The 24,085-nt window shown below is 40.6% G+C and overlaps 1 protein-coding gene across 1 annotated transcript in view; it reads left to right on the top strand.

The window, feature by feature from the left end:
• The first annotated feature begins 2,622 nt into the window (after nt 1-2,622).
• Nucleotides 2,623-24,085, top strand: part of Neto2 (neuropilin and tolloid like 2) — a 62,245-nt gene continuing 40,782 nt past the window's right edge. The window contains exons 1-2 of the mRNA XM_059264495.1: nt 2,623-2,752; nt 23,306-23,362. Coding sequence (XP_059120478.1) covers nt 2,719-2,752; nt 23,306-23,362 — 91 coding nt within the window. The 5' untranslated portion in view covers nt 2,623-2,718. The remainder of the gene's footprint in view (nt 2,753-23,305; nt 23,363-24,085) is intronic.

Here is a 24,085-nt window from a genome sequence, read left to right as displayed (position 1 = left end):
GCCCTTTTTTCTTTCTTTTTTTTTTTTTTTTTTAAGACAGGGTCTATGTAGCCTTAGCTGACCTGGAACTCACTATGTAGATCAGACTGATCTCAAACTCATAGAAATCCACCTGCTTCTGCTGGGATTAAAGGTGTGTGCCACCATGCCCAGCACAGACAATACTATTAAAATGTTACAAATGACTTGGTAGAAGAAAACCAAATCTAAACTACAGGAATGATCCTATGCGAATCAGAAGAGACTATATGCCTAAAAGACTGGCCATGAATACTACAAAAACAGAGTCCTCTGTCAACCCCAAACTGGCAGGCAATGTGGGAACAGAATGGGTGCTACTGAGTGGCCTTTGCAGAAAATAATAATAATTCAGGTACAGAGAAGGCAAACAGCTTTCCTTTTGATTTAGCTTACACATGACTACATGGTAGTCTCATCTATGATCTATGCTGTTACATTTCTTGAAATTTTTACCACAGTACATCTAAAAGACGGGTGTCTTAAGGTGGACCACTAAATTAGCATTCTCAACTGAAGTCTGCTCCCAAACCATCAGACTGGAGAAGTCTTTCTAGAGTCTATCAACGTGATACTATCAGTAAAAGCTACAAAGTTAAGTATGAGGCGCCTACTTTTTTAATTACCACGGTTTCTCTATCCCTTTTACCCCCTCAATTTAGCCACCAGATTAACCTTCACAGAACTCCATGACTCCACTGATAAAAATGATCCCCCTGGCCTATAAACCAAAGTACAGACTGCTATGCTTAACATTCAAGCAAGTCCAGTCAACCCTCCAAATTCTAAGGCATCATAACCCAAGGGTTCAACCAATACTGGAACAAGCATCTTTTTCTAAGTGTCTGTATTGAGCATGTGCAGATTTTCCCCTCTTGTCCCTCTCTAGCGAATAGAGTATAATTACTATTTACATATCATCTACACTGTGCTCAGTATTATAATTAATCTAGAAATGATTGGAAGCCTGAGGGAAGATATGTGTAGCTTCCATGATCACCATTCCCTCTGAAGGACTTGACATGTGCCAACTGAGGTTAGGGACAGGTGTCCTAAAACCAGTGTTCCCAGGATACTGAGAATAGCTGTATCTCCATATTCAAGGTTCACTTGATCTTTAATTTTAGTTCCAGAAAATAACACTCGTCCCAAATTCAGTGCTCACACTTGCTCCTTACCCGACACTTGACAATCTCTCCTACCTCTCTCATCTTCACCCGCCATCCAAAACTTTTCCATTCTTCTTTTCTCTCTTTCAGAGAGCATTCTCTCATGACATCACACAGGCTGATTTTTTTTTCTTCAGTCATCCATGCATATTGATCCAGAAACTCAATGGGCTTCTCAATTTCTTTATCCCCCGTTGCTCAGGACATAGACTGAATTATTACTTACTATGCCTGTTTATCATTATTTGTGGGAAAGGTTCTGAAATGCCTTATAGGTTGATTCTTGGGTGCAGTTTTAATTTTAACTGCAAGCAATTGCCTTAGAAGCCCCAAATCACACATCTTTCATAACCACGGAAGCACACAGCAAAGGACTAAACAACTTTAAGTTAATTGGTGTTAATTTGTTTTATTTATAAGCTTGTGAATTACTTACACTTTTGTGCCTTTCTTAGAGACATCCAAGAAAAGAAAGAACTTGACACCCTTGGAATATTTTGTTCGGTTGCTGGATAGTCTAACTTAGCTATAATTTGCTAGATAAACATTTATATGTCAGATCTATTACGGTAGGGCTTAATACTAGTTGCCTCCCCAACAGCAGTCATTGTTACATATGCACATAACTCATACCGATAAATATGTGATGTGTGAAATAACGGCTGTAGCATGCCTACATTCAAGTAGTTTCTATGTTAATGGAATGGAGATAGCTCTACCATCAAGGCAATTTCAAAGCACAAGTGCTGGAAGAAAACGTAATAATGTCCAGACTATACAGTTGTTAACAGATGTGGACTTTTCTCCCAGGGGCACTCAGCAGTCCACCTGTATGGCCATGGTTAAGGGGTGGCCTTGGGGTGGCCCACCCTCTGGATTCAGTCTTGCCTCCCGTCTTCACTTCAGCTAGGACAAAAAGTTTCATCTCCCTAGCTGGTGTAGAGCTTCCAGCCCACTGTGGTGAGGACTAGGAGTGATGCTCCCAGAAGCGGCACGGTGCCCGGCAGCCTGGTGACGACGGTTCAAGAACTGCCGTGGAAGTATCAGTAACTGCAACAACGTTACTGCTGGTCCCCTGAACTCACCCGGGCACGTCCAGGACCCCAACTCTGGTCTGCCCTCCACCGAGATCAGCAAGGAGAGGCCTCGAGGAGCCACCGGCAGGGAGGGGTCGGCCGCGCGCGAGGCCCGGGAGGCGAGGGGGGGCGGGCGGGGCACGCGGGCGGGCGGGGCTGCGCGTGCGCAGTGTCCGCGCGGCCGGCACGCGGCGCTGCGCTCGCTGCTTAAATGAGCCGGGGCTCCCGGCGCGCGCCACTTCAAGGGAGCCCGCCGCGGGAGCGGGCGCCGCCAGCTGTCCTCGGCGCGGCGGGAGGCGGCGGCCGTCGGGGACCCGGCGCGGCGGGCTGAGGCGCTGCGCCCGCTGCAGGGAGGCGGCGGCGTCCGGCGATGGGGACCGAGCGGAGCCACCGCGCCGGGCCGTGACCGCCGCGCCGCCGCCTCGGGCGCTCTCGGAGCGCCGACGCTGAGGAACATGGCCCTGGAGCAGCTCTGCGCGGTCCTCAAAGGTAAGCGCGGGCGCGGACGGCGCCCCCTGCGGGTCAGGCCGCGCTCCGCTCCGCTCCGCCGCCGCCGCCTTCGCGCCCTTTGTCTGGCCCAGGCCGCCCGCCGCCGCCGCTGCGAGCCAGCTCTAGGGGGAGCGGAGGCCGGGGGACGCCGGCGACTGCGCTCGCGCCTCCGAGAATTCCACGCCGCGCTTCGCAAAGTGTGTGAGGCGAAGGCCGGCGGTCCCCGGTTGCCACCGCAGAAAGTCGTTGCGCGCAGACCACAAAAGCCCCAACTCGGACGCGCTGGAGCGGCTTCCGAGAAGCCCCGCGACGCCCGCGCCTCCAGCGGGTCCCACCTGCTGCGGCCGGGAGGCTGCGACACCACTGCGGGCTCCGGGCTCCGCACGGCCGCCCTGCCCGCCACCCGCACACCCCGCGCCGCCTGCCTTCCCGGGATCGCAGGATCCCGCTGCCCGGTCTTGTGCGGAGGATGAACCCGGTCATCAGCGGCCGGCCGGCCGACAGCACGGAGCTCGGAAAGCCACTTGGCAGCTGCCTCTTAACCCGAGGTGTTATGTCAGATAAATATTTCTAGATCGTTTACATTGAAGGCAAAGTTTATTCCGGAACTCGTCCTGGATTGATCCTTTTATAAATCTCAGGGAAAAGCACAGCCATTCACTAACTGACTTCCTTTTCCCCTAATGTTTTAATGGCAAATGGAATATCTGAATGTTTTTTGAAAAATCCTCTTTTCGTATTGAGAGAAACGTTAAGGCAGTGATAATATTGGCATGTATAGTTTTAGCACTGAAGCTGAATATTTGCACAATTACAGATGTTAATGTTTCCCTGGTCCGTGTTACCACTGTATTTTCAAATTTTGTTTTATTAGAAAGTTCAATAGAACTTTACTTTTCATCATTCTTGAACTAATGACGTTTTAGACAAACTTCATTATTGGACAAATATTAATAAATTCGTAGTTGACGTTACCACCATTGAATTTCAATATTTACCAACCCAGCTATACGCATCAATACTTGTGCCAAGATAATCAATAACCTTGTAGCCAGTGAATATTTCAGTTAATCCATAAATTCTTAGTGATTCCTTTAGTAGAAAAAAAAAACAAATCCAAAATTCTGTAGTTGCTTGTAACTCCTGATTTCTGCAGTCATTCCCTTGGAAATTAACGTTTTGTTTCACTCATTGATAATAAATGAACCCACATGCACAACTGGATTTCTGCTGCTTTAGGGGAATTGTTTTCATTCTGATTGTGAAGCCACCATGTTAGTGTTGCCAACACCATAATGACAAGTCCATCTGAGTAGCCTTCCGCAAGAAATCCCTTGGATCTGTTACACAGCTTTACCTGCAGAACGGGACAAAACTGAAGTGGATTGGGCAATCTCCATAGGTACTCAAGGAATTGCAGCTTGCCTGTGCCTTTTCAGTGGGTACACACTGCCCTCTCTGGCCAACGCGAATTGTTGCGCCTATCCGGAAAACAGTCTGTGATGATGGCTGAGCTCCAGTGAAAACAGTGTAGTATCTGGCTTTTATTATTTTTTTTCAAATATTATTCAACCTGAATTATTTTTACATAGCAAAAGTATTTTTACAGCTCCAGATAATTGTGCTGTTGTGGGCTTAACTAGAGAGAGAGCAAGCTATTTTTAATTCTTCTATACTATGCTTTGTAAACATTAGAATGCGGTTTGGAAAGACTAAAAAAAAATATGTTAACAAAATTTGAACCTGAGAAGGCAATCTGGAGGCGGAAAGAAAAAGGGAGGGTTTAGGCTTTACTGCACATATTGAATCATATGCTTTTTAAATCAAATGCATGTATTTCCTATATAAAATAATGATATTAAAAATGTACTTTAAGACAACTACTCTTTTCCAGTGCTACTATTTACTTTGTGTCCTGAGGCATGAAAAAGCATCCCTTAAGTGTCTTATAAGTGAATTTTATCCACATCAAGAGGCTCTTCTCTGAAGTAGCCATTTAACACTTGTATAATTATAGATGCTACTTACTCAAATACTTGTTTTGGAATATAATAGTCAGCTTCCAGTTAAATATCAGAAACGAGCGTGAAGTTATGAGTAGAAAGTGATTTATTAAATTACAGTAGTGTGTGTGTGTGTGTGTGCATGCACATATGACAGCGTACATGTGGAGGTCAGAACATGTGGGAGGTTGGTCTTGGGGATTGAACTCAGATTGTCAGGTTTGGCAGCAAGTGCTTTTGCCAAGTAAGACATCTTGCCAGCCACTAATTTTATTTTTCAAAGATGCTACTATTCTTTTTCTATTTTGCAGCAGTTATAACAAAAGAGTAATTCTGTTAGGTTATTTGAGCCTTTCCAATATCAGTGAAAGTGAATACTTCACTTCTGTTATTAACCACTTCAGGTATTACAGAATTTGAGTCAACCTTTTCTCTATAGTATCTAGGCATTATAATCCTATGAATCTTCTATTGAGATTATGAACCAATTGTTTCTTCTCAAATACTGTGCATTTGCTTCAGAAAAAAAAATCCTGTTAAAGCCATTGCTATGCAAAGCTATATAATCTGAGGTTAAGTTTATGACATAATGGAGCTTACTAGTCCTTAGCCCTGTGTATTTGAAAGTCTTGTCTGAACTGAGTATTACCTTCTGTTCTTTAGTCTTAAACCTCATCCAGGAAAGATACAGGGGGCACTATCCCTTTAACAGTAAAGCTTCTCAATACAGCCTTCTTAAAACTTGCCCACCACCTACGTGCACAGAGACAGTTTGGAATAAATTGTTTACCAATTGAAATTTCTTATTAAGCAATGATTTTATTATACTAAATCTTGAATTAGAGGCCAATTTACATTTTTAAACCAGTGTTTCTTAAGGGGGAAGAATGTGTGCATTACAAGGCAAGTTTAAATCAAAGCCACTCTCAGTCCTTTGGGAATACAATAGGAAAATGATAGACTCTAAATTCCATGACTATTTTTCAAACAATATTTCAAATTTTAGAGGCTTTACCTGTTCAGCATAATCTCTCTTCTTCCTATGTATTCTTCGGAATAATTATGGATATTTGAAATGTGTTTCTGGAATACTTTAAGGTTAAGAGTAAGTTAGAAAGGAGGCTCTTGAGAGGTGATTTAACCAGGGATTCATTCCTAAGCTCTCCTTAATGGCAGAAGCCCTTCAGAGGCATTCTAACAACAAAAGCCAGAACAACACTTAAGAAGAGCATTTCATGGGAAACCACTGCTTTTCAACATGTTAGCATATTTCTTACAAAATGACAGAGTACCATATACTAATCAGAAAGTTTAATTTTGTTCTGGTTAAAGTTGGTTGGATCAAATATACATAGAGTAATATATTAGAAATTACAGCACTAGAATATAGCAATTATTCTTTCAGATGTGGCTTGATCACATGAAAATTTGATGACAGTTTCTGTGGATGTGGAAAGTCGACTCCTTTAATCAAGGTGTAGCATACAGACCTGCCCTCAGAGCACTCACTAACGGGATTGCCCCGTTGTGAAGGAAGGAAAAAGCACTTCTGCTGCACAGTCACTTTCTTATAAATGTGCCTGGCAGGATGATCAGCATCTATAGGCTGCAGTGATCAAATGTTTACCCAGCATCCTCATTCTCCACCAATAATATATGATATTTAAGTGTGAGTATGTTTTGTGCTTTGAAATCTAGTTGGTCAAAAAAAAAAAGCCATCATTCTGTCTCTTGTGTTAGATTTAACAAACCTTACATTTACTGCTTAGATGCTCAAAACAGGAGTACCTGGAAAGAGACATTTTAATTGCTAGAAAAGGTAAGTTGAGCCATGTTGATAAACAAGAGTAGTGTCTGGTAGCCAAATTAAAAAAAAAAAAAAAAAAAGTCTGTTCTTTTCGTATCCTACCTGATTTATGCTCAAATAAAAAGCTAGGCTGTGCACATGCCACTTTTAAGTGAGGTGTGGGTTTGTCAGTTAGTACAGCTCTTTCAGTACTATGTGCGGTCAGATTCCTGCTTAGTCACTCATGTATTCATCTAATTTGTATGGAGTACTACTATGGGCCAGGCCAATCTTCTAAGCAGTGAAGATATGTCAGTGAACCAGACAAACATGGCCCCTCTTTTTAATAAGAAGAAACTAAATAAGCACACATACACACGACAAAAATCAGATGTTATAAATACTAGTGACAGTAGAGTAAGATGATTTTAAAAACCAGAATTTATTTAGAAATTAGAGAAGCTTCAACAAATCCGAAAGAATGAAGGAATCAGCCATGCAGAGACTAATTCTAAACATATAACATGGGTTAGTTCCTAAGACAAGACATTGAAGTAATGGGTCTGTGGACCTACAGAGAACAATCAAGAGAAGTGATCAGGTGCCAGGTTCCACTGGACCTCAAAAGAGTGCGGCTGGTGGGTTTATTTTACATGTAATGGGAGTCTTTTGTAAGATTTTGAAAGGCTATGATGTGATCTGAATTATACTTTGAAAAGATAACTGGTTGCTGTTGGCACAGTAGTCCACAGAGGTCTGTAGCACAACTTTGGATTGTCACCAAATAGCCATTACTCTTCTTCAGTCCCAGACTCTCTTAGGTATGGTCATGTGATTTTGTTTCGGTGGTATATATAAGTATAAAATGATACGTACATCTTAAGGAAATTGTTACTTTGTTATTTATAATAAACTTTTTGTTTTAAGATAATTTTAGAGTCTGGGCAAGTTTTGTGTTTGTTTGTTTGTTTGTTTGTTTTAATGGAAAAGGAATAGTCTATGCCACGTCTTCCTGCACGTTGAGTATGATGCAGGCATGGTAAATATGGAAAGTTGTGATGGCTGGCAACCTGATAGCCACATTGAGTCTTGAGATGACTTTGGGAATAGAAAACCTAACTGAATAAGACAGAATGGTCTTGGCTCTCTAATAACAACCTTCACTTTGCTTTGACTGGTTATCTCTAATTGTTCATGTCAGAAGTATGACAGTATCCTGCTTAAACTGTTCATTATGGTTTTTCTGATACATATTCCAGTCCTAATGCTAATGTATGAATGCACAAATTGAAAGGTAACAAACTCAGATTAGTAGAGAGCTAGTAAATAGTCACAGAAATGAAAGTGGGGTTCTGTCAAGTAAAGTTAACCTGGAAGAAGTTCTTAGAGGGAAGAGGTTTTAAACATTGTAGAGGTGATTTTTCTAGATGCAGAAAGATTCGTAGCAAACGTGGATAGGCAGAAACAATGAGAAATATTTGCAGAGCCTTAAGAAAACAGTAAAGCAATTCACCTGATCAACATTACAAGAACCAATCAGCCCACCTCCTGTCCCATCTGTTATTGGCACAAACTTGTCTCTGTCAGTATCAAAGATGAAAAAAAAAAAGCAACTTTTCTGTTTCTTTTGTGTGATCATCCTATTGCAGTGGTCCTCATAGTACGACCCCGGGTCCAGCAGCACCAGCATCAATTAAAAATACAGATTCTTGAGTCCTGCTCTAGACCTCTAGATAGCTAAAAGTAAATTTTATTCACCCACCACTGTCTGATCCGATAACCCTGGAGGTGACTGATGTACATTGAACTTTGAAAAATACTCTCTTAATTCCTTTCTCAAACCTGAATTAGAATGGCAAGGTAGGACCAGCACCTTTTTTTAAACCATAGTACATTACCAGATGTAACATCCAAAAAGGTGTGCAACCTTACAATCCAATGGCAGAATGTGAACACATCCTTTCTAATAGCCTTAGCAACACTTGGGTGAACTTACTAAAAAGCTAATTATTCTGGAAGGATCCCAATTGTTCTAGTTAGTAGGCTAATTGGACTTAAATTCAACAAGGGTCTGGTAAGCCATTTGCTGGCAAGTATAGGGTGCTCATTTTATTCTAAGAACTACAAACTGAATGTTTGGTTCTTACCTGAGTATGTTCCTATTCCAACGGTCAAGATAAATAACTCCAGGGCTGGAGAGATGGCTCAGTGGTTAAAAGCACTTGTTTTTGCAGAGGACTTGGGTTCAGTTCCCAGTACCAATATGGTAGCTCACAAACATCTGTAACTCTACTTCTAAGGGATCTGATGAGAACACCAAGCACACACGGATACACATACATGCAAAACACATATAAAATAAATATTAAAAAAGATAACCCCAAATAAGTCTCAGCTTTGCTTACCAAGACTCACCAGTTAGCTGTGACTGAACACAAGTTTAACTGTCAGCCAGTCAAACCTAGCACTTTCTTCATGATGCCATTCCTCATTTGTATAGGACTAAGCCAAAGCTTTGTCTTTACCAGCCAGCTCTCTTTGTTCTTTTAAATCACACTTGGATTTTGTACCAAAGGCTGTTGTTTCTTTAGTTTGCAAAATATTGAAATACAACCTGCTTATAGGCTTAAAATCTTTAACAAATTTGTATTGACATTTAGTGGTATCAGAATTGAAATCCAAAGGGCTCCTCCAGTTTTCATATGGTATTCTGAACCAACACACACACAACAAAAAAAGGCACCTAGGTTCAGTTGTCTCCTTGGCTGTACCAAGCACACTGGGTAAAATCCCTTTCTTTCATACCCCTTCTGATTCATGTAGAAGTCTTGAGTTGTGCGAAGAGACTTCTTCATTAGGTGCACACAAAAGGCGTAAGCCAAAGTTTAGGCTCTCTGCTGATAGTTACCTTCTGCCACTCCAGCTTTTTTCATGACTCAGTTATATCCAGAAAAGTGGTTGATTAGTTCTTTGGACCTAGATAACCCACAGTGAGCTAAAACTTGTCTATTTGCTTGCCCAGTTAAAACAGATAAAATACTAAACTTAGCTGGACAGGTGGCACATAACCTTAATCCCAGAACTCAGGAGACAGAGGCAGGTGAATCTCTGTGAGTTTGAGGCCAGCCTGGTCTACCGAGTGAGTTCCAGGATAATGAGGGCTACACAAAGAAACCCTGTCTCAAAACAACAAATAAAAAAATACTAAACTTGGCCAAAGCATTGGGAAGTATTTTTTAATTGGTGTTTCAAAGCTTATAAACAAGTCTAAGATTTCACTGTTGCTTGTCTCAGAATAATTTTAAACCAAAACTTAGCAAGTTTAACTAAGAAACTAAACACTTACCAACAAAGTTAAAATCATCAGTGCTACTAATGCAAATATAGCCACCATTGTTTCTACTTTCCCAGCCATCTACTCTCTACTTTCCACTCCCCTCTTCACACGTCCCCCTATTCTCCAGGCTTCCCTTAATTTTCCGTCCCTAATTTCCCTACTTCTTTGTCCAGTCATTGACTCTTTTTTTAATTGCACCCTTTAATATCCAAATAACTAGAGCTAGATGTATATTGCTGACACTCTTTATACTAATTGCTGGGATGTTCAGCAATTCTCAAAAATTACTTAGTCCTCCAAACTGATCGTCCTGAATTCCAAATACATTTTATCACCTCATGTTTGTAGGAAATGGACAGGTTCAGGAATGGAAGCTAGTTGCCTAATGGCAGAGTCCCTTGAAGATTTGATAATTCACACACACACACACACACACACACACACACACCACCACCACCACCACCACCATCACCACCACCATCACCACCACCACCACCACCACCACCACCACCACCACCACCACCACCACCAGCAGCAGCAGCAGCAGCTAAAAGTCATTCTTAATATAAGACATTCCCAGAAAGCCAGCCCTGTACCCTTAATCACTTTAATGTATTGGAACACACTTTTTGTCAAAACTTAGAAGTTACGGAATTGTGAAGAGACCGTAAACTTATTTGACTTAATCTTTAGCTAGATTCAGAAGCCTTCAACACCGTGGTCAAACAACAGGATTTCAATAGAGCAGCACGGCACCCCCATGAAACACCCTCTTTTAGCTAACCAAAACTCTATTGAAAAGGATAGGCATAAAACCACTCAAGCCTTTTCTAGGAGAAAACAAATTAAAAACTCCAGTTAAAAACTACCAATGGCCTCCACAGCTCAGTCAAAAGAACTGGTTTTGATTTTCTGTTTGGGTTCTGTAAACTGACTGTTTTGCAAGCAGTTGCTTCAAATACAGTCAGTTAAACCATGATAAAACTACTTCACTCCTAACCTTCAAGCAAAACTAGGGAGGTTCCATGGTCATTTTTGTTACAACCAACTAGGCAAATTAAATACTAAAATTGAAGATAAACCAGTGCTGTGGTTTGGATATAAACTCAGGGGCTGATGGGATAGTTCAGAGAGTACTGTGCTTGCAATATAAGGCACAGTGGAGTATACCTGTAATCCTGGCTCTGGAAAGTGCTAGCCAGCCACTCTAATTAAATTGATCGGCTCCAAATTCATTGAGAAACCTTTTCTCAAAAAGTGAGGTAAACAACTTATCTACTGATAAGCTATACCACTGAAGAAAATGTTGTTCCCCCACTCAGCACCAGTAACTGCCCAGAGTCCCTTAGTAAGAGGTGGGTCATCATGAAGTGGTGATGGGCTCAGTCTTGTGCAGATAACCACAGCTGTGGTGAGTTCATGAGTACAGTGGCCATGTCATGTCCAGACGACACTGTTTCACAGTACTCTTTCCTGACCTCAGGCTCGTCTATTCTTTGTACCTCCTTTTCCATGATGGTCCCTAAGCCTTGGAGGGGATGTTGTAGATGCCCTGTTTAGATGCAAACATTCCAGTTGCTTATTTTCTAGTTTGACCAGTTGTGAACCACTGCATTAATGAGTTGCTTCATTCTTGACCATTCACTCACTTCAAAATGAAGCTTCTCTAGTAAAGGCTTAGAGCAGCACTAAGCTATGGGTATAAATGTAAGTATTTAGAAGGCAGTTTAACACAGTAACTCCCTACTCCTGCTTTTACAAACAACAATAATTAACCTCAGTGGGTCAAAATAAAAGACATCACAGTAGGAGGAGGCTTATTGAGAGAACCAGGATTTCAGATTTCAGCAATGGATTATATGTGAGTGTTTAAGGGAGTAATGGGGGGTTTTAAAATGACTCAAAATTCAGTTTATGCATATATGAAATTATCAAAGAATTGTGTGTGTGTGTGTGTGTGTGTGTGTATGTGTGTGTGTGTGTGTGAGAAGGAGGAAGAGGAGGAGGAGTAGTAGTAGTAGTAGTAGAGAGTGATTGAGGAAGACACCTGACATCAACTCCTCTAGCTTACACATGTACACACACAAATAAAGTATATTTTACTTTATCAACAAGTTAATTGTTTGATGTGCTTATTCTGAAAGGGCTATTGACAAAATAGTGCCTGGTTGGAGGAAGGAGGCTACTGGGGTTTGCCTTTGAGGGATATATCTTGTCTGAGCCCCTTCCTCTGCTCTGTCTGCTTCCTGGCTGCTATGAGATGAGCAATTCTACTCTATCACACCCTCTCTACCATTACATGCACCCTCAGTCCAAATGCAGTGGAGCAGGCTACCTAGGACTAAAACTATTGAAACCGTGAGCCAGAATAAATCTTACTCTGTTTCTCAGGTATTTGTCATGGTTACAAATAAAACTGACCACAGCAGCTAATCAGATCACTTTTGGACATGGTGTTTTAGTTACTGTTCTACTGTGAAAAGACAGTGACCAAGGCAACTTATGGAAGGAAGCATTGAATCAGGGACCTCCTTAACAGTTCCAGAAGGTTAGCATGTGATCATTGTGGTAGGGAGTGTGGTGGCAGGCCTGGTGCTAATGCAGTACATTCTGATCCACAAGCTTCAGGCAAGAGAGAGAGGAAGACTGAGCCTGGTATGGGTTTTGAAATCTCACAGCCCACCTCCAGTGACATAACTCTACTAATAAGGCCCCACGTCCCAAACAGACCACCAACTGGAAACCAAACATTCAAATATGTGAGCCTGTGAGGGCCATTCTCATTCAAACCACAACACATGGGATAATCTGTTCCTTATTAACCTTGACACCCTCCTGTCTCTTCCCCAGAGTTCCAAGTTCCCTCAGATGGTTGAGATTGTTACCCAATCTTTGACAGTTTCCAAATCTCAACCCTTTTCTTTCTAATAATGCTCTCTCCTATACTAGAAAGTTGCTATACTGCTTACTGATTGGTACAACCCCTGTGTAGATTTTAGGGAGAAATTTTGTGGACACAAAATCAAGCTCTTTCTTCCCAAAGGGAGAAACAGTAATATAATTAATCCTACCAGAAAGCCAGGTTCTAATACTGCCACGCCTACCTACATTCCAGTAGATTGACCAAGAACCTCTGGACTCATTCAAGTACTAATGTTGATCATATCCATTCAGCATCTCCGGTTAAAATCCAGGTGGATCCTAAAAAATTTCTCACCAGTGTTAAATAGTCATTAGGTCTTTGTTAGCATACAACTCATAGTGGATGATTTCACACATAGGCTACCTGTCCACTAGCCTAATGGAAAAGGATGGAGATTTCTTCGATATCTAATAGCTGTTAACAAAATAGTTTTTCCTTAACAGCCAGTGATTGCTTGCCTTCGTACTTTGTTGTTCAGTGTTTCCCTGAGAAGCCATTGGCTTCTGTGGTGCTTTTTTCAGTACATCCTCATAGCCAGTACCTCTCTGCTTTAACACAGAAGGACCAGCAGTCTACCTGGGAAGCTATACTGAAAGTCCCACCTAATTCTTTTCGATAATTCAGTATGTCTTAGCTAATATATCCTTCTAATATGGTTCCATTTTTCTTCAATATTAGGATAATCTATTTTTACATGCCTCATCCCAAGAAGCCTGTACTGAAAGCCTCCAATTCTGTCATAGCCTGTCCTCCAGAAGGTATAAGGACTCCAATTCTGTCAAACCTCTATCACATTTGGAAGTTCGCTCTTGATGCCTAAAGATCTGGATCTTATTTTACAGCCCTCAAAACATTTAGCTTCTCTTCTTCCCTGCACTAAAACACAACTCTGGGGATTTTTAGGACTTATTTAGTTACTTCCAGAACTGGCCACTAAACTTTTCTTTGGTGTTCTAATCTCTGTACAATTTACTGAAAAATTCCTGTCCTTACCATATTTAGTGGTTCTACAATGGAAAACGGTTCTTCGAGGATATCAGGAAGCAATTGACATTAACTCCCACTTTGAGACACCCCAGTTACATTCTCCCTTTTCACATATTTATATATGGGAACGGAAGACACCAAGAATCCTACCTCAGCTCTAGGAAGGTAAAACAGACCACTGGGGTCAGTACAGACAGCAGCTAGACCTACTGGCCTAAAGACCATGTTCCTGTCTCTATGAGGTTACTGCCTCACTGAACAGTTATCACGGGATCGTCTTTCATCTGTGCCCCTCCCTCTCTTGAAGCTGTTTTCAGCTCTCACTATACTAATGCCTCCGCTAGCAGCCCACCTGTGAAAGTCTTTTCCTCTTCACCTCATCTTCTGTCACTTGTTAGGACGGGTTAGGTTCTGCTGGTCTGCTTCCTCTCCCAGACTGCCATGTCCCTGCTGTGGATGATTGGTTGATAAATAAAACGCTGATTGGCCAGTAGCCAGACAGGAAGTATAGGCAGGACAAAGAGAGAGGAGAGGCCTGGGAAGTGGAAGGCTGAGGCAGAGAGACGCTGCCAGCACCGCCATGAGAAGATGTTAAGATACCGGTAAGCCACAAGCCACATGACAACTTATAGATTAATAGAAATGGGTTAATTTAAGATATAAGAACAGCTAGCTAGAAGCCTGAGCCATTAGGCCAAACAGTTTAAATAATATAAGTGTCTGTGTTTATTTTATAAGTGGGATTCGGGACTGCGGGGGCTTGGCAGGACCCAGAGAGAAGCTCTCCAGCTACATGCCCCTCCTGACGTTTTTATCCTAACTAATCAACTTCCCTCTGACTAGATGAACAAGAAACTCCTTTGTGGAGTAGATACTACAACAATTAGTTTGTAAAAGATTTTGTCTCAGATGATCCAGTAGTCACTATCAAATCAGTTTTTGCTATAGTTTCCTTTGACAAGATTATAGAATTGAGACCCTTTTCTAAGGCTAGAGCTCCATCCACTGGCTATAGAAACCTTTATATAAACAGTAGATACACGTTGGGGGTCACATGTGTGCTAGGTGTGCTCTGGAAGCCCAGAAGAGTTTTACTTCCTTAGGACAACAGGTGAAAGTAAGGACCATGTCCTTGGCCACTCATGTCACTCAGGTTCCAAGAGTTTAAACAAAATAAAGTACATGAACTTTAAATGGCTGTCTTTCAAGAGCAAGCATATTAATGTCATTGCCTTTATAAGCTACCCTGTGTCCTCCTCAACCCTAGGTTTATGCCACCAACTAATAAAGGATCAAGCTGTTTTCTGCATGGCCAGGAGTGGGAAATGGTTGGGGATGGGGACAAACAGGAGCATCATTTGATTTAAAGACACATCTTTGGGTGGGTATAAATTGGCATCCTATCCTGCACAATTAATTTTTATCCTTTGTGTCTTGACTTCCTAGAATATTGGCTAAGTGGTCAAATAGGAAAATCAATATTATTGGAAGCCCTCACTCATCACTGCTTATGAGGTATATTGACTCTGTAAATATGTCCCTGGTATAACCCTGGAAAGCCAAATCATGCTTCCAAGATCATCTCCAACTGGCTAATGGTCCATTCAAAGTCTAAAAAGGTTTATTCACTGTACCACTTCACAGGATACTAGTGTGTGTTGGTTATGGCTGGCATGTTTTCATCTTGAGTTGAAGCTTTCCCTTACCACTAGTCTAGAACCATGGAAAATATTATTCACCAGGAGGATCCCTTAAGAACTTTGTAGTGATGAAAGAATTCATTATACTAGACAAGTTATTCAAATTGTAGAATCAGCCTATCTATATCTCCATTGTATTTAATATCCCCAGTTGTCTAGATATATTGCAAGACCAATGAAGAAATAAACACCTAGTTGGTAAAAATTTGTGAGATATTTAGTCTGCCATTATCCAAGGTCCTTCCATTAGCTCCCCTCAACCCTTCACTCCCACAGGAAGCCATTTTTATCTTCTTTTGAGATCATTACTGGCTATCCAATGCACTTAGTGTCTAAGTGCTAGACAAAGTATTTCACAACCTGTGCTCATTAGAGGATATGTGCATTGCTGCGAAGGGTTGCTTAACATCCTACAGTGTACTGCTTACCTTTGTTAAAGATTCCTTCAACTGCATGCCCTTGGTATACAAAGCTTACTCTTACATCCTAAAGCCTAGAGAGTGTATTAGAAATGATACTAGTTTAGGTTCCTTCTAGTCCTACTGAAGGGACTCCTTCAAGTACTATTAACTAACCTTTATCTTTCCCTCTATAGAAGCTTTTTTCCAACCTGTATACAGCTAAATTAAGGGGTATAGGCATAGGGGTTCGTTTTCTAGGGTTGTACCATTTACAAAGATTTCCTGACCTTCCACTTTCAGCTAATGGACCTCAGCTCCTGCCACTAGTATCAAAATCAAGTTTAAAAAGAAGCTTACATTCCAAAAGAAATAAGATAACATCTGAGAAAGGAGCTTCTCCCAAGAACCAGGACAAGAACAGTACATTTTCCAAATGAATTTGCATCTAGCTGAAAACTTGTGGATTTTCATTACACTATTTCCCCATGAGATACTATTTTCTTTCTTCATAGTCCTATAACACCAACGTCTCTTTGTTTATCACTTTGACTTACATCCATTCCAGTTCTTTAACCCTTTTGCTAACACTCTTCTCTAAAGGTCTTCACTACCTAGGCTAGTTTGATCCACCATGACAGGAAATCATAAACAACCTCTAGCATAGTGGTTCTTAACCTGTGGGTCACAACCCTCTGTGGGTTGCACATTAGATATCCAGCATATCAGATTCATATAATTCATAACAGCAGTAAAATTACAATTTTGAAGTAGCAACAAAATAATTTTATGGTTGGGGGGGTTACCACAACATATGTTAAAGGATTGCAGCACTAAGAAGGTTGAGAACCACTGCTCTAGCATCTCCCTGATCCTTACGTTTTCCCCACTCAGCTTCTTTGACATTGAAATACAATATTGATTTTTGTTATTGCTATGGCTATCCTAGCCATTCCTCCTGCCCTGCACAGATCACCATCATCTACCCTCTCAGGTCTTGGTCATGAGCAGAAACTTAATGGAATATTGGATATGCCATCACACCTCTACTGAAGCCTTTGGTATGAGTAGCCTAATAATTCTCTGTTGTGTCAACTTCACCAAGGCTTGTTCTACAGTGTCATGTCCTGAAGCCTTTCAGGAATAAATCTGCTTACTAAGATCTGTGAAGTCTCTTCCTTAACTTTTTACCTGCCTCGAGATTTAACTTTGTATCTTGAGCAGATCTGAAAAAAAGCTGCTTACAAAGCTAAACTCCATTGTTACCAACAAGTACCTTCTCACTTGGACTGGTCATCTGGAAAACCTACCCCCTCCTATTACAAGCCACAAGCCAAATGAACTACTGCCTGGGTGTCTTCCTCACTGACTTGATGTTCCTTTCTTCTTACCTCCCTATCCACTGAAAGTCATCTTAACCTAAAAAATATGTCAGAGCTCATTTGTGCCCCTGCTGGAATTATTTTCATTGTGCTATGAGAACAGGTCTTGAGAGAGATTGGCTGTACCTACCTCTTGGATATCTGGCTATGCCTTTTAGCACCTTACACATAGACTGTTATTCCAAGCCCAAATAACATGCTGTAGAGAGAGGCTTTTAAAAATTATTTTAGAGGTAATTACCCTGATGCCAACCCTTCATTATAAGGATAACATCTGTGGGCATTCCTAAGGGTATGATTTATTGGGAGGAATTATCCTTATGGTTGGACTAGAAATGGAAGAATACTAGGATCTTTGCTAGGAATTGGTACCTCCTAGAATGAATACGTAATTGGAAACTTTTACTATTCTGGGTTTTTTAATTTTTATTACTGGGTGTGTGTTGTACATGCATACAACATACGAATGGAGATCAGAGGACAACTCTAAGGAATCTGTCCTGGGGATTGAATTTAGCCTCATTTGGAAAGTGCTTTGACCCAGTCATCACACTGGCCCCTCCTGTGCTGTTAACACAGTCACTAGTCCACTGTCGAAGACCAGTAGGCCCCACCAGAGCTCTTTGGACTCCTGTGCTCATATACTCCTAAATAATAGTCCTTTTTGCATGGGGCAGTGTCATTTCTGTTCTATGTACCTCAAATTGTACCTGGATACTTTGGGGCAGATTGAATTGGAAAATTTCAGACTCTTAAAGTTGGCTAAATCTCTAAAAGTGTCTTAATTGGCACTGATTACCTCTTGTGTTCTGCCCCACCACTTTCAATGATTCTCTTCATACTAGGAATGACATTTGACTTCTCTTTAAGAGGAACAAAACCTGTTTTAACAGCTACTACAAAGAGAAACTCACCAGACTCAGGGTAATGTTAAAACCTTTAAGACTTTGGATTCATCCCAATAAGATACCAGAACCCAAGAGATTTTGGAGATCTAACAGGTTTCTAGATGCCCTCACTAGCAGCTGGCTCCAAGAAGAGGGCCAGGTGACTGGCTATAACAAAAATGAAGTCTGGTAACAATTTGCTGATGGAGGGGTGGGTTGGTGTCACATATGTACTTTTTTCATGGAGAAATGACAAACTAAACTTTATAGGTCCCATGCCTAGTCATATTCCTATTTCAGCTGTCAAGGTAAACAGACCTAACTAATAAGCCATGTGACCTACAGTAAACTATATTTGGTTTGGTTTGGTGGTTTGGTTTTAAGAGAGTCTCGCTCTAGCCCTAGATGGTGTAGAACTCACTATGTAGACCAGGCTGGCATGGAACTCAGAAAAATCCTGTCTTTGCCTCTTGAGTACTTGGTTACAGATGTGTCTTAGGGTTTCAATTACTGTGACAAGACACTATGACCACAGCAACTCTTATAAAGGAAAACATTTAATTGGGGCTGGCTTACAGTTCAGAAGTTTAGTCCATTATCATCATGGCAAGAAGCAAGGCAACATGCAGGCAGACATGATGCTAGAGAAGGAGCTGAGATTTTTTTACATCTTGACTTACAGGTGGCAGGAAGTGGTCTGTCTCACTGGGCATGGCTTGAGCATATATGAGACCTCAAAACCCACTTCCATAGTGACATACTTCCTCCACCAAGGCCATACCTACTCCAACAAAGCCATGCCTCTTAATAGTACCACTCCCTATGAGTTTATGGGAGCCAGGTACATTCAAACTACCATAAGGTGTACACCACCACGTGTTCACCACCACACTTAGCCTTAAACTTTAGATATCAACAGACAGTACTGAACACTTCGGCCAGCATGAGAACTTGGACAGGAACTTTATTTAAACCAATCCTTCTTTGTTCCTTTGGATCACACTAACAGTTTATGCCCATGGCTCTCTCCCCAGTTTGCAAACTGTGATGAAAGTCTCTCTTTTTGCCTTAAAATTTTTTCTTGCAATATTTTTTTGTTTTCATTAAGAACTGTATTTTTATTTAAATATTTATTAGAGTGAGTGTTATGAGAGAGACAGAGAGAGAATGTATGCCACATGTGTGCATATGTCCGAGGAAGCTATAAAAAGATGTGGGATCTCCTAGTGTTGTAGTTATAGGCAGTTTTGAGTCATTGGCTTTGAATGCTGCAATATTGGGTCTTCTGGAAGAACAGTGACTGCTCTTAACCACTGAGCCATCACTACAACCCCAAATCTACATTGTTTAATATTAATGAAGCTGAATTTTTTGGTTTTACATTTTGGTACATATTGCTGATGGTATAACCATTTTCCCCATGTATATATAAAATAAATATGTATATTATATATTTTAATAAAATGTGCAAAATAAAAACATTTGTTTCTGTCTTTATTAAAATTCACACACATACACACACACAAATCTGGGGTTTAATTTTTGGTTTGGTTTGGTTTTGGGGGTTTTGTTTTTGTTTTTCAAAACAGGGTTTCTCTGTGTAGCCCTGGCTGTCCTGGAACTAACTCACTCTGGTAGACCAGACTGGCCTGAAACTCACAGAGATATGCTTGCTTCTGCCTCCTGAATGTTGAGATTAAAGGCATGTGCCACCACTGCTGCCCAGCTATTTCTGTGATTAATATACAATCCCAGAACCATTTGTTTTTAAATTTTATTTTATATGTATGAGTGTTTATTACCTACTAATTTTTTTAATTTTCTGACACACTTTTTTTTTAATCATAGTTGTACTATTGGTGTCCTGCTTCTGTTTGTTGATTTTCTTTTTTTTAAGATTATTTATTTTTATTTTATATGTGTGAATGTTTTACCTGCATGTATGTATGTGTATCACATGTGTGCCTGGTCCCCTTGAAGGCCAGAAAAGGGCATCCGATCCACTGGAACTGGAGTTACAGATCATTTTGAGCCCCCATGTGCGTGCTGGGAACTTAACCCAGGTCCTCTGCAAGAGCATTATGAGCTGTTAACCCCTGAGCTACCTCTGCAGCCCTGTTTGCTGATTTCTTACCCTGTCTGCAGGCTTTGTGGCACTTGCTTTAAAGCTGTAAGTTATAAATTTGAAAACTGATAAATAGTTATACCTATAATTCTGGAAGGAAAGGATCGTGAACAAAAAATTTCTTGAACAGTTGTGTGTCATCTGGATGATGCACCATGGGAGATAGCTTCCTGTGATAGGATAGCTCACATAAATTGATGTTTTATTTGCTGGATTTCAAATTCCTAATGTTTGGGGACTGTGGGTTTGTTTTGTTTTTTAATCAAAATCTTCTAATTTTTTTTTGTGGTTGCTTTTAAGTTCCAGGCTTTGTTCCTCTGATTCAATTCCAATATAAAGATGAGAAGTGTTTTATTTTATTTTAAGATAGGATCTCACGATGTAGCCATGACTGTCCTAGAACTCACTGAGACCCTCTCTGCCTCTTGAGTTCTGGGATTAAAGACATGCCCCACAACACCTAAAATGGAAATTTAAAAGGAAAAAAAAAAAGAGTGTTCATTCTGACATGGGATCTTTAATCAAACAAACAAAAGCCTACAGTGGTTTTTTTGTTTTGTTTCTCTAATTTTAAGTCCAATACTTATTCCAAGTTACACAGTAGTTTGGGGCAGGCTGGTAGTACGTTTTCCACTGAATGGAAGAAAGCACCATTCATAAAAAATGTCCTTGAAAAGGGAAAGGCAATTAATATAGTTGAAAGGAGACAAAGGTTAATAAGGATTCAAGAAAACAAAGATGAAGAGATCAAATACTTAGATTTTAAGATGTAAACTAACTGACAAGAACTATATCTTTGTAACATTGATGGCCTTGTTAATAGATACTGAAGGCATGCTATTAAATAAACCTGTGCGCGCTCTCGCTCTCTCTCTCTCTCTCTCTCTCTCTCTCTCTCTCTCTCTCTCTCTCTCTCACTCTCATTGGCACAGTCTTCAATCACTCTATTTCCTTCTCCCCTAACATCTTGTAAGCTATAAATTGCAGTTCATTCTGTGTCTTGATCATGTCATTAGTCTCTCTCCCTTGCAATTCCACAGTCACATCTCTGCTTCAATACATCGTCATTACTTTACTTCTTAAATGATCTTTTTATAAGTTTAGCCTCCACACAACCATTAGGAGTGTTGGTCTGAAACTTAGAAGCAGTTATACACTCTCTTAGTTTAAAAACCAATAGTGAGAGACCAGGTATGGTGGTGCATACCTTTAATTCCAGCAGATCTCTGAATTCGGAGGCAAACAGAGCTCTGAATTCTAGGCCAGCGTGGTCTACCTAGCAGTTCCAGGCCAGCCAAGGCTATGTAGTAAAATCTTGTCTACAAAACAAACAAACAAATTAAATTAAAAATAAATAAAAACCTATAGTGAGGACCTAGAAATGTATCTGCGCTTGGCTAGCATGCACAAGGCTGTGGGTTCATTCCCTAACACTACAATAAACAAACAAACAGAAGTCTACAGTGATTTTTTTATTGTAATTGAAAGTCCAAGTCCATCAACATGGTATTTAAGAGTTTTTACTCTCCAGACTTATCCTGCCTTTTTCCTAACCTGCTAAGCCACCATATTTCTTCCTCAAAGGTTCAAGTCCAATTAGGTCTGTCAGAATATACCTCACTTACAGATGTTTTTCTCATTCTGCTCTTTTATCTCCAGAAGAATGAATATCAGTTCCCTCTCCATGTTTCCATTAGGCAGTCTGTAAACCTCTGTTTTCACCTGTATTACAGGTAGTCTTTGACAGTTGACTTTAGGAAGATGCTAATTGTCCTAATATCTACCATTTATTTAGCAGAATGCTTAGTACATATGATATGATATGCACACCATTGAGACTGGTCCCATGATATTAGTACATCTTCCTGATTTTGCAAATAAGTAAAATAAGTTTAAAAAGGCCTCACAACTAGTACAGTGGTATAAGCAAAAACTTAAACTCCTGTATTTCCTGAAGTCCATACTCTTAGGCACTTTGCTGAATTCTCTAGCCATACCTTTGCCTTCAACAGAAGGAGATACTTGCTATTGACTATATGAATACCTACTTCAGTCACACAGTAGTTTGGGGTAGGCTAGTAGTACGTTTTCCACTGAATGAAAGAAGCCACCATTCATAAAAAATGTCTTTGAAATCTCCAGAACACACAAAAAAAGAATATATTGTTGGTTGGGTCTCAAATATTAGGTGTGAAGAGTGAAATAGCTTTAGTGTGTAAATATAGCTTCCTGTTTACAGCAAAACCGCAGCATAGTGATGCACAGTAGCTGTTTCAGTTGACTTCTAGAAGTCAGGTGATCCGGTTGAGCTTTGGCGTAAAACACTACACAGCTGACCAAATGCATAAACACACTTCAGGTGGAGTCAGTGGAGTAGTGAGGCTTAGCAAAATCCTGCACAACACATATATGTGGGCTTGTTTTCATATTGAAAAAAAAATGTTTTAAATGCCACATGGTATTTATTAGTTCTTATATAAAGAAATACAAAATCAGTCACATCTTTTCTTTGGTTGTTTTAAGGGTCAGATAGTAAATCAGAATATAGCATTTGTTTATCTACATTGTAAATATGTGTGTGCATGTTCAAGCTTTTACACATTCCCACCATGGTACTCATGGGAGGTCAGAGGACAACTTTCAGGAGTCATCCTTCCACCATATAAATTCCGGACATCAAACTCAGGTTATCAGGCTCAGTGGCAAGCACCTTTATCCAATGAGCCAGCTCGCTCGCCAGCCCAAGGATATAACATTTAGGATTTCAAAGACTCAGTAGTGAATATTGGGTAAGAAATGGTGATTTTAAGCCAAATGTAGTGGCTCATGCTTATAATCCTAGCACTTGGGAGATAAAGGAAGGCAGATTTTGAGTTCAAAGCCAGCTTGGCCTCCATAACAATACCCATCTAAAAAAAGTGATTTTAGTTATTAATCTTTTATTGTCATCAGATTTTCCTTATAGACTTAGTAAAATGTAATATAAATTCAACTTTTTAACTATTCTTTTCTGTTCTTTCTCTAGTGTTACTAGTAACAGTACTTGTAGTGGAAGGGATTGCTGTGGCCCAAAAGACCCAAGGTAAAGTATGGACAGGTACATGGTATGTTCAGGCAGTTTGAAAGAATTATAACTTGAGTGCTATTTCATAATCCTTTGTCTTAATTTGCTCTCTATTACTGTGATAAAAAAAAAAAATACCATGACAAAAAACAGCTTGGGAGAGGAAAGGATTTATTTGGCTTATGATTTTACATCACAGTTCATCATCAAGGGAAGTCAGAGCAGGAGCCAGGGCAGGATCTTGGAGGCAAGAACTGAAGCAGAGGCTCTGGAGGAGTGCTGTTTACTCTTGATCAACCTGCTTTCTTACAGCACCCAGGACCAGCTGCCCACGGTGGCCCTACCCACAGTGGGCTGGACCATCCCACATCAATCATTAGTCAAGAAAACTCCCACAGACTTGCCCTTAGGCCAACCTTCTAGGGGCATTTTTTTCAACTGAGGTGCCCTCTTAGATGACCCTAGCTTAGTTGACAAAAAATGCTAACCAACACATTCCTCTTGATTATTGTAATGACCTAAAGCTTTCTATCAGCCTATAGACCTCAACTTAACCAGAATCAGCTACACAGCTTGCCCTGATCAACTTTTCAAAAGCCAGCATCACTCATAGCTTTTAATACACTGTTAATTATATCCAAAATTTAAATGAAATTTACAGTTTTATCACTAAGAAAAATAAAGTGTCTTTTCTAGTGTGAACAAGCAGAGTCTTTCAGTACAGTCTTCAAAGCCCTTTGG

Source organism: Peromyscus eremicus, chromosome 5 (assembly GCF_949786415.1).
Source record: "Peromyscus eremicus chromosome 5, PerEre_H2_v1, whole genome shotgun sequence".
NCBI classification, from domain to species: domain Eukaryota; kingdom Metazoa; phylum Chordata; class Mammalia; order Rodentia; family Cricetidae; genus Peromyscus; species Peromyscus eremicus.
Note: the sequence above shows the minus strand (reverse complement) of the source record. Positions and strands in the feature narration are given on the sequence as shown.